Raw genomic sequence first — 12,456 nt, forward strand, 5'->3', positions numbered from 1 at the left:
GAACAAACTAAAAATGAACAGATATAAAACAAATAGGTGAAAAGAGAAACTTGTGGACACAGTTTAAGTTGATTGGTCAGAAAATAAGCATCCAGGTTGAGTTAAATAAAAACAAAATCGGAATTTGAGGACGTACAAACTTTAGCATAGAAAAAAAATGAGAATATGTAAATAGGAAACCAAGATGTAGGATATAGTAAATGCTGAAATTAAATGGTTACAGAGTAGAAAGGAATGTGAATTACATTGAACCAATGTAATTACTAAAAAAGGAGCATTGTATTTTGGATGGTTCAATCTTTTGAGATATGCACATCAATTTTAATGATGACCAGGAATAATTGGATACCTATGTCTTTCAGTTATTTTATGAAAGCCATCTTTCCCTTGACTCAATCTGACAATTGAATTTCATCTCTTACACATCATGTGCAATTCAAAATACACATGCATTCTAATGGTTATATTTTAAATTCTAATAATATAAAGTTCCTAATATAAAATATTGAGATAAGGCATATCTTACTTACCTTACTTAAATCATGAAAGTGCAAAGACCCACATTCTCAGTCATGATTAAAATATTTAATTAAACTACAAAGTAAAAATACTAAAATAAACCATGTACAAGGTGTAATGTTTGTTATACAGAGCGTTTCATAATGTTCTTAGGAGTTAAAAAATTCAGTATAAAAAAATATTTCACTTACCTAAATGAAAGTTTAGGTAAGGTGATTGCAGGGACTCAAACAGGTTTTGTTAAAATCTACAAATGTTCAATATGTGTTCCTCTGGTGACACGGCACGCAACACTAAAGTCTAGCTCTTGCCAAACTCGTTCTATCGTGTCATTTTCGATAGAGTTGATTGCACTGATTATGCGATCCTTTAGCTCAGCGATATCATGCGGCATTGGTGGAATAAACACCTTATCTTTCACGTAACCCCGGAGAAAGAAATCACATGGCGTGAGGTCTGGTGATCTTGGTGGCCACAGCATAATGTGTTGGTCTTCTTTGGACGCACGTCCTATCCAGAGCCGAGGTAATGTTGTGTTAAGGTACTGTCGAACCTCGTTATGAAAATGGGCAGGACAACCATCTTGCTGGAAAATGAAGTAATTAAATAGCTGAGGCATAAACCATAATTGTAACATATCCAGGTATATCAAGCGTTACTGTCGTTTCCATAAAAAAAAGAACGGCCCTTACACTGCCTCACGAGGGATCGCACAAAAAACGTTTACTTTCGGAGAATCCCAAATGTGTTCCACATATGCGTGTGGGTTTTCAGTTCCCCAAACTCGCACGTTATGACGGTTTACTTTGCAGCTAATATGGAAAGTATTGCTGAAAATTATCTTGTTTAGAAAACCGTCATCTGACAACATCTTTTCCAGTAACTGTAAACAAAAATCGAGCCTACGTGTTTTATCTCCATCAGAAAGACGCTGGATTAATTGAAGATGGTACGGTTTGCATAATAAACGTTTATGGAGAACTCTCCACACTGTTGTTTTTGGAATTCCTAATTCTCTGCCTGCAGCTGCAGTCGATTTCGACGAGCTACGAATGAAACTTGCACGCACACGTTCGACATTGAATTCTGAGGTTGATGGACGACCATTTGATTTTCGCGCTTGCGGAAGCAACCAGTTTCACTGAATTGTTTATACCATGCACGAATTTTATTATCACTTGGTGGCTCCTTGTGAAATTTCAACTGAACGCACGTTGCACAGAAATTACTGACTTTGACAAGTGAAATTCTAACACACACGACTTCTCGCTTCCCGTGGCAGCTATTTTCTCTACTGTCGACGCCTAGCGAACAAATGGTTTACTAACTGCCTAGTATGTGAGGGAAAAAATTTTTTTAAGTACTCTTTCGTACAGTACTTGTTTTATTCTCATGAGTGAAATAGTTTTTTTTTAATGAATTTTTTAAACTCCGAAGAACATTATGAAACGCTCTGTATAATAAAAACCACTTATTAATTTATTGCAAGTGCTGTTATATGTTGTAGTTTTTATAAGACCATCTCCTGTCTAATGGCTTATCAAACTGAAATTTTGTTTGTATTTATAAATATATTATTTTTCTAATATATTCCATTTTTTGTTATTTTTTATTAATTTGTAATATTTTTAAATTTGTGTAAATATCAAAAATACAGTGTTTATTGTCGGTCTTTCATATTAGATTAACCTAATTTTTTATTTTTATAATTTCTACAATGTTCTAGATGTCTAGTTTTAAAAGATCTATTTGTTTTTCCTATATAAATACAATCACAATCATTACATTTAATTTTATAAATTCCACACAAATTGCTTATTATTTTTTTTAATATTTTGTTTTGTGGTTTAAATTGTGATTATTGTTAAGTTTTAATAATGTTTTAGTGTATAAATACTTAATATATATGTTTTTACTTCTTTGTGTCTTATTGCATACTAGTTGTAAGAGGTTATTTTTTTATTGTGTTTTGATAGTTGTTTTTTATAAATTAAAGTAGTATCATATCCATTTTCAACCACTATATCTTTTATGATGTTTATTTCATTATTTAACTGTTCTTTGTTACTATGTGTGTTTCATTCCTCTATTAATCATATTTGTGCAAGTGTTCATTTTATGAGACCAAGGATGATTTGATTTTTTATGAATTGTTATACTATTAGATGTAGATTTTCTATATACTGATATTTCAATTTGATTATCCTTGTTTATTTTGATATTGACACCTAAATAATTTAACATTCTATTATCACCTACTTCAAATGTGAATTTAAAATTTTCAATATAGGAATTTAATTTATTTAATATTAATAGATTGTCATTGTTTACTGCTGTGTTATGTATAAAACTATTGGTTACAGATGTAAAAACATCCATAACCAATAAAGTAAATATTCCATATTAAAATATTTCAAACAATTTTTTTTTAAGCTCTGTGTTAGGCTCAGTTAGGAATTATGTTCAGAGAGAACATAATTCGCTAATTTATTCAGCGATTCAAAATTATTCATTATTATCCACTGCATCTGAAGCAAGTCATCCTTCATTAAAGAAAGAAAACATTTTCAACCTCCAAAGTAAGGGAGTGAACCATGAGAAAAATCTGTATCTCAAATAAATATTTATCCTATTAAACTCAGAATCACTTGAAGAATAAGATTTTGATCCATGATGTTTAGTCTACTTTGACAGATCCATGACAGTCTATTTTAGTTTGTTTCTAAACAATAGAAATAATGTGTACAAAATGTTATAAACGCAATCATCCAGTAACAGAGGGCTTCAGCTATATTTAGTTAGTTTCTGTAATACTTCATAGACATCTCCTCTTATTAAAATAATGAAAAGAGCCTATTGAAACATTTGCCTAGGAACGCTTTGTTTTCAAGTTATGATTAATAAAAGGCTTCACCCGGATTTCTGCTGTGAAGGTGAAATAATGCTATACTAAACCTCTATGGATCCAAATTAGTGGCTTTATAATAACTTAAATAAAAAATTGAAAAAGGGTTCCATAACTATATCAACAGTAGTTACAATTCTTGTAAAATCCCCAAAAATATTTTTTTTTTGGTTTGGTGAAAATAAACTTTCTTAAATTGCAAATAACCAAATAAAGCTTTTAGACAAAATTGATACAGAAACTTTATTCTGAAAAATTGATAAGATAAAGCATCACATAGTGATGAAGCTAGAGGGAGGGTTGTTGGGGCATATGCCCTGCATGCCAGTGCATACAGGATGACAAATAAACTAACATTTTAATGTAGACGAATAAATAAATGAAATAAACAAGAAATCAAAAGCATAAATAATAATTTTATTTATTTATTTCTAAGTCACAAAAATAAAAATGATTATACGCTATTAAGAATGTGTGAAATAATTAAACATACATCATTTTATTCGGTCTCCAGCTGCCTGTGGGTAGCCATCACGCTTGTGCCCAATATCTGGATGGAAAGAATATAGCAAGCACTTTGTTCGTATACTCTTAGGTCAGGGAATCTCCAACCATGACTTGTGTATCATATCAATATTTATAATTTATAAACAATCTGATATTTTACCATTTATGACTACACAATTTTTAAGATGAGAAAAATTTTTTTTATGCAAGAGAAAATTTCATTTTTTGGTAATTCTGTCTAAAGACTTCAACTTTCTTTTTTTATCTTGTTCCATTTCACTGCGTAATTTTTTACAGTAAAAAAAATATCTCCTTTCTTTAATTTTATCATCATCTTACCTAAAGGTAATAATTGATAGATGATAATTAGTATACCAGTTATTCCTTGTTAAGTTTCTTCTACTGCCTTTCAAATGACAAGTTGAGCGCTGAATTAGGAAAAGCATACTGACAATTTGGCTAGACAATATACTTCAATTATGGTGAAACATTCTGAACATTGCTAAGTTCCAAATTCCATTTCTTGATGTGGATGGCATATCAAAAGGTTGAGGTCATAAATGTTTTTCTTACTGTCAAAATTTGAAAACAGCAATGCAAATTCAGATTTTGAATTGTGGTCACTTTCATTTATGATTTATTCCTAACTACCATTTCTTCTATAGACATTTTTTACAGAACATGGGAAATATCATCTGGATCAATATGATTGTTACTAGATGCTCTAAAAGATAAGAAAAAAAAAATTACAGCACTGAATACTGCTACTACCAGTATAAATTTGATTTAAAAAAATTAAACAGAGAATAATTACATAAAACTCATTCACAAAAAAAAGAAAAATGTTTAGTACTTACAATATTGTACACATAGTGAACAAAATACATCAAACATGACTGTGAAGCATTTGAAATAACAATCACTAAAAACAACTTGCCAACAAAAACGTTATTGTTACTGATTATATATAGTAGGAGAATAATGAGTTAGTACAGGGGATACACAAGACTTCACAATTTGCCATCACTTTAAAAAAATTGGTATATAGGCCTTCTTATTTCCTTAACAGTAAATTTAAAAAGTTAATTTTTTGCAGAACGTTTTTGGAGTAAATGTTCATTCACTAATTCAACATTAAAGTGAGTTTCAGCAACAATTCATTAGTAGTTCTTCTGTTAATTTACATTAAATTAATATCAAGAATAAAATTTATAGTGACAAATTTTCATGTGAATAGTGACGACAAAAATGTTCAGAAAGAGCATTTCTTGAATTATTAAGTAAGAATTAATCTCTCAAGCAAGATTAATTCTTCTTCTGTACATTAATTATGTGTATCCACAAAAGATTACAAGATTAATATAAAAAAATATATATAATAACGATTCTTAAATTTAATATTTATGCTATTTTCAGTTTAATAATTTAAAGAATTCTCAATAAATTACATTATAACCACTTTTTAAAGCCACAACAGAGTAAACAACCTTTTACACTGACATTAAATATAAACATTTATCACCACCACCCCTTCAAAAAAAAAAAACACTATTATAATTAATTCATTAATTAGCATTAAAAAAAAAACTTTATAAAATTTGATTCTGTTAGTTTAAACTTTTAGAGATCACTATGGCCCTAAATAGCTCATTTATTACTATAAACTAGAAGCAGCATGAATAATAAGATTTGGGGCAATTATTGAACTAGTTTATTACAACCAAAATTCCTTTGGCCTTTACATTCTTCTATTTCCAGGAATCTAGTATTTGAGACATTTCAGGTTTCTCAGAACCATCAGGTTTTATGGGTATGCAATTTACTATCTTAGTGCACTCTCCCCTAGACCAGTTATTAATTAAATAGATAAAAAGGAATTCAAAGGGAAACTTTATCAGAACGTTCATTGAAACTGAAATATGGTGGATAATAAAGTAAAAAACTGTACGGTCCTAGTCAGGAACTGAACTTTTAAAACAACACACTTAGAAAATTTCATTATTTTACGTGAGGCATAAATAACTGAAATGCAAAACAAATATAAATGTAATAAACACAATTTAATAATGAACTACTAATTACAATAATAGTAATAAATAATTATTATTTTAATTACACAAACATACCAGGCGATTAATTACATTATAATGTTACAATTAAATCCAATGGACAAAGTTTTTTTATTAACAAGTAATCAAAAAAAAAAAAAAAGAAAAAAGAACAATATGAAACTTAACATGACAATGAAAAAACTATAAAATTTATTTATTTTCTTATTGCTACAAATGAAATATTAGTTTGAAAAATACTTCATTTATTATACAAGCGCAAAAAAAAAATAAATAAAAAAATAAGAAAGAAAGTTACAAACTATATTAAAGATGTACTAATACAGGGTGGGACAGAAAAACTTGATGAATTTTAATTGGTTATTGCACACATGATTTGGGGGTTATGGAGACTCACTTCTCACTGGTTGCCATTTCAGTCACTACGGAGCTGTGAAACGCTATTTGCTGCATTTTCATTAAAGAGACATCTTTATTGCAAAGACATGGTTTTATTGTACTCATGCAGAGATTTTTTCATCAATTCATTGTGGGCTGCCATGGATCTATGCCTTCTTGTAACACGATCATGTTGTGGGGTGGAGAATTTTATAACTGCATCAGCATCAAAAAGGAAAACAATCTGGAAGGCTGAGACTTGTATGAACATCAGAGAATATTGAAGGTAAGGCAGGCAATTGAAGTTTGGCACATCAATATTCCTCTGCTCTAGACATCTTCAATCAAACTGTCAGAAATATATTACATTCTAACTTGAATTTCCACCTTTACAAACTTATGGGTTTTCAAGAATTGATTACTTGTGATTGGGAACAACACAGAATTTTCACAAAGATGATGTTGAAAAAGATAACAGAAGATACAGTAATGCTCACAAGTAAGAAAGCCCACTTCCTTCTCTTGGGTTGAATTAATAAAAACAGAACTTCTGGTATTGGTCTGATACAAATCCAAGACAGCTTCATACTCACTGGGTCTCAGTGCGGTGTGGGGTGGTAAAGTTTGGGGGTCATAGGCTTGTAATTTCTTTGAAGAAGGTGGTCACAGTTACAGTGAACATAGAGTGGTACACTTTGATGCTGCAAAATTTTCTGGTTTCAGAATTTCATAGAAAATTCATAAACCGAGCTCAACTGTGGTTCCACACGATAGGGAAACTGCTGGCATGGCTGAGGTTTTTAGTGAAGTGTTAAGGAGGATATTTCCCAAACAATTAATTTCTTCACGTGGAAATGTCATCTGCCCATCCCATTCCCTTGATTTTTCAGTATGTGACTTTTTTTGGAGTTATTTAAAATCCAAAGTATTGCCTAACAGCTACATTCACTACCAGAACTAAAGACTGCAATTCAATGTAAGGTGGTCACCATACCAGAATTCATGCTGCAAAATATATCAACAAATTTTAGCAACTGACTCCAGCCATTCATATCGGTCCACGCAAGTGTGTACGAAAACAAATGATAGTTGCAAGATGTTATTTTCTGCATTTAATATTATTGTTAATCAAAAAGTTAAATTTTACAACAATAATGTGACTTTAAATCTAGCACATGAATAAAAATGAACTTCGGTAATCACTGTTATATTACTCTAAAAATCATCATGTTTATCTGCCCTACCCTGTATAATTACATCAATTCATTAATGAAAGTTAGGAAAACCTTTTTTGCTATATTTATTTTATTTTGCTTATCTTTTCTATTATTGATCATATCGGTACACTTTTGAAAAAGTAGCAGTCATACCAGTGTTGCTTATTTACACTGATTATTCAAGTCTTTGTTATATATTTAATCATGATTTCAACTTAGGTCCATTAAATCTTGATTTAATAATGAAGGGTCCTGTTGTATCGATTCAAACAACATTAATAGATCAGATGTGGTTTTGATCTGAGTAACAAATTCACTCAAATATGGATTCTTATCTGAAAAAAGAGAACAGAAATATATAAATATTTATAGAAAAAAAAGGCAATGTGCAAAGTAATTAAAAAAAAAATCCAACAAATGTTAGTTATATATCCACATGCAGGCTGATATAATTGGGAGTTTCTCTAGGTACCAGTCTTAATCTAGAACATACAAAACATACAAGAAATTCTAGATAAAAAAGGGAATCTTGTAGAAAAATTATTTAAAATTTTTCTTTCTTTAATTCTTGGTCCTAGATACCTTTTACTTAAATGTAACTGTCTAAGTACACAAAAACTCTTCACAGCATAGAGGATGGAGCCTCCACTTTCAACTTCAAAATAGTTATTAAGCAGTTGAAAATTATAAAAATAAAAAAGGGCATTTCTAATTCAAAGGTACTTCAAATGTTATATATTTTTTCACTTTAAACTATTCTATTCTATTATTCTTCTGATTCATTTAACTGCTACATTCTTCCTTTTCCTTTTCCTTTTATTGCTATACTGTCCTGTAAAATCTTTTGTTTCCTGTCCTGACATCTTATTTCAACTATTCCAGCTGTTCCTAAAATCCTTTTTCTTTTTGGTTAATATCCCCTGATATTCTTCCTTTTTTGTCCTGTTACAGTGTCTGTCTTTCGCTTTCTACTTTTCTTCTTCATAGCCACTTTTACTGTTTGTGAAGGCTTTACTTGTTGATATACCACAAATTACACTTAAACTACATCATGTCAATGTTTCTTGCAACCTTTTTTATTTTATATCTACTCTTTCTATTTTATTTATTGGACTAAAAATTAATTATAAGATTAATAATAATAATCTTTGTTATTATTTCCAGAAGATAAAAGAAAAAAAAATTATTTATGAATATGTACAAGCATAACTGCTTCGCATACATAATTCTCTCAACCTGGCAACCTTATTTTGAACTTTTCAACTCTGCTAACCAGCCTATGGGATCCATTAAAAACTGATCTAAGTTATTTATCATTTTTATACATTCACTTTTGATTTCATTTCATTTTCATCATTCTATTATTCTAACATTAATAATAAAATATGTTCATGAGCTGGTTTTAAGACCAAAACTTACCAACAGTAAAATTAACAATTTTACAAGGATTAATATTAATCGTTTTAACTTCAGAAATCTTTTAACAGATTCTGATGAATTTACCCTTAAAAGTTTTCTTAAAACAGTTAGATTTCAGTAAAGTATGGACCTAACACAAAGTAAATTTTTATTTTCCTGACATCATAGCTAGCTCTATGATGCAAGAATCGAGCTAAGATTTCCAGGAATAGCTGTGATTGCAAGAGGGAAATTACGGCAATCGTCAAAAATGGGCATATCCATAAATTCAAAATCATGGGTAAATTGGTCCAAATTTCTCATGGTTAAACCTACTCCCAATTTATATTATCAATTTCATTGTAAGTTTTACAAATATTATCAGTCTCATTATCAGAAACGTCAGTAAGAACCCGTCTCTTTATAGAAGCAGGCTAACCTCAGTATCACATTCATGATTTTTGAATGAATGATCATGAAAATAATGCGGAGGCTTATAGTTCATCAGAACAAAAAGAAGGATCTGCAATACTATCTTCGTCAAACATATTGAATTCATTGTCACTTGATGAAAGAACAAAATCATCTTCATGTGATTCACCTTCACTTAATTGGCGATCCAACTTGCTATTCAAAATTATGTTAAGTTCCATTACCATAAAACAAGAATCACATAAATACACAACTAGACAATAAAAAACACTTCAAACTAAACAAATATTGTTGACATTAAATTAAATAAAGATAAACAAATCGCATAGACATGTACACAGTAGACTGTATAATTGAGAATGACGCATAACACTATGAACAACTGTCATGAAATGACTGCTGTATCCCAACAATGTTATATTGTGTTTAAACAAAAATATTAATAATACAATTAAATAAAATTACAAAGAATTTCTTAAATATTTAAATACTTTCTATCCCAAAATAAAGAAAAGTAATTTTTTTTTAAATTTTGCTAAAAAACAACAGAAATTGATGATAATTGCCAACTGGTCTTTTTTACATATTTTCTTTATTTAAAAACCTTTTTATTGTGTAGATTGGTTTCCAAAGGGTTAAAATAAAATGATAAAAATAAAATCCAACACAAATAAATTATAATAATCATCTTAAATAATAGATGCAATGACAACCTTGCTGACAAGATAATGTTGCATGTAACATTCCTCCTGAATTATACTGAATAACATGCTAATAAATCCCTTATGTAATAATTTGTGTACACATATTAACTTTTAAAATTGTATCTTTTTATTGCAGAAGAAATATGTATTTCTAAAGCAATTCATAACTTTCCAAATAATTAACTCTTTTATGAGAAATATTACACACTGTATTTTCTACATTATTAGATAAATTGCTCAATTACAAACTATTTGTCTATTTCTTCTCTTTATCCAACTCCACGTTGGATAACGCCTTCTCAGGAACAACCTCCATTTTTCTTTATCCTTCCATATTTTCTCCCACAACACCAACAGCACATCTGTAACTAACTCTCTTCCCTATATTTTTCTTCACCTTATCTACCCATATTTTTTGTGGTCTTCTTCTCTTTTGCTTCCCATGCTGCAATTACACACGCTCTCTCTTTGCCATCCTCTGACCTTCCATTTTCATTACATTATCATACAGTCATAATTCTACTTGTCAACACCCATGTGTTGCTCCATATGTTAGAATCGGTCCATAATGTTTTGAACATCACTTCTTTACATTTCTTGGGGACATCATTACTCAATATCAAGCTCCTTACTGCTTGAACCCCCCCCTGCTTGTCATATTCTCCTACTCACTTCCACCTCCAATCTTCTGTACTCCATCATCTCACTCCCCAAATACAAAAAAACTTGACAAGTTCAAGCTTTTCTCCATCCACTTCAGTAACACCTCTTCCCACTTTCTCCCCTTGACTCATAACTACAGTCTTTCTTTTCTTCCTATTTAACTTCATTTCCCTCTTTTCAATTTTTGTGTTCCATACATTTATTTGTTCTTGGATTTCCTGTTCAGTTTCCACCACACTAAAATATCACCTGCAAACAAGCTCGCTTTCTATCTCTTCTCCCTTTCTCTCAGCACTTTCTTTACCTTCTTGTGAATCTCATTCATAACTGTTATAAACAGAAGATGTGACAAGACAGTACAGACCCTTGTTTTAGCCCATTTTTAATATTAAACCATTTCAGATGTTCCCTCGTTGGTTCTCACTCTTTTCCCTAACATACTCCTATACATAGCCATCAACATTTCTATTAGGCCGTTTGACACCTCTTTACTTTACCTCATATGCCTTTTCGGTATCTATAAATGTTATGAACAAATCCTTTCTGTATTTCCAATACTTCTCCATCCTTTGCCTCATTGCAAACATCAAATCTGTGGTTGATCGGTCCTGTTCGAAACCATACTGTTCCTCTACTAATTGACTTTCAACCTTCCCTCTTATTCTTTTTTCCAAAATCCTTTCAAATATTTTGGCAGTAACAGGGGGTATCAGTGTCACTCCCCTATAATTTCCGCATACCTTCTTATCCTCTTAACACCAATCATCCAGACCTTTTTTCATTCCATACTGCTCTATACTCTGTACAGTTAATGCAATGTTAGAGTACCAATCACTCTTATCTTCTCTAATGCCACCTCCTTATAGCCAGCATCCTCACTTTTACTACACTAATAAATGATCAATACCAATTGCTTCTCCCAGGGCAGCCTCAACCGGGGCTACCTTCGAACATCCCACCCATACCTCATTATTTTCTTTCTGAACCATATATTTCTTATAAGTTTGTTCCTTTGATAGAAGTCAAGTAACACATTTCCTTACTCATTCCTTTTTCCATAATCATATGGACTAATTAACTCTTCCATTCCTATCCACCCCTTACCAGTCTGTGCATTCATATCTCCCATGATACATATACATATGTTATGTTACATGTTACATACATATGTTATGTTATATGTTATGTTACATATGATACATATGTAATTCTTTCTTATTAGATTTTGCATAACCTCCAAAATGATTCTTGATCCTCTCTTTATTTCCCTGTTGAGGGTCATAGACTTAGATAAATTCTCTAACTCTCCACCCATTCGTAAGCTTAATTTACTTATCATTTATATATTCAACTTCCTTTTTTTGGGCGGGAGGTTTTCTTGGAGAAAAATAATTTTGCGTTACCATCACCCTATTATAATCATCATGCCTGATTAATATCAAATATGATATATTTATTGTAATAAAATAAAGAAATATCACATTATATATTTAAATTAAAATAATAAAATCACCATCTATTTTACGGCAAATGGCATGACTAGTTGAAACAAACTACAGTAATTTAAATACTTGAATATAAATGGATGGCCCTGAGGATTCGTAAACATAAGACAGCATAATTTCATTATCCCCTAATAAAGTTCATATGTTGGCCCCTAGATG

At 30.5% G+C, this 12,456-nt stretch overlaps 1 protein-coding gene across 1 annotated transcript in view; it reads right to left on the minus strand.

Moving 5' to 3' along the window:
• Positions 1–5,972: 5,972 nt before the first annotated feature.
• Cand1 (Cullin-associated and neddylation-dissociated 1) overlaps positions 5,973–12,456 on the minus strand; it is a 118,280-nt gene continuing 111,796 nt past the window's right edge. The window contains exon 22 of the mRNA XM_075365910.1: positions 5,973–7,930. Coding sequence (XP_075222025.1) covers positions 7,806–7,930 — 125 coding nt within the window. The 3' untranslated portion in view covers positions 5,973–7,805. The remainder of the gene's footprint in view (positions 7,931–12,456) is intronic.

This window comes from Lycorma delicatula, chromosome 1 (assembly GCF_047948215.1).
Source record: "Lycorma delicatula isolate Av1 chromosome 1, ASM4794821v1, whole genome shotgun sequence".
Taxonomy (NCBI): Eukaryota; Metazoa; Arthropoda; class Insecta; order Hemiptera; family Fulgoridae; genus Lycorma; species Lycorma delicatula.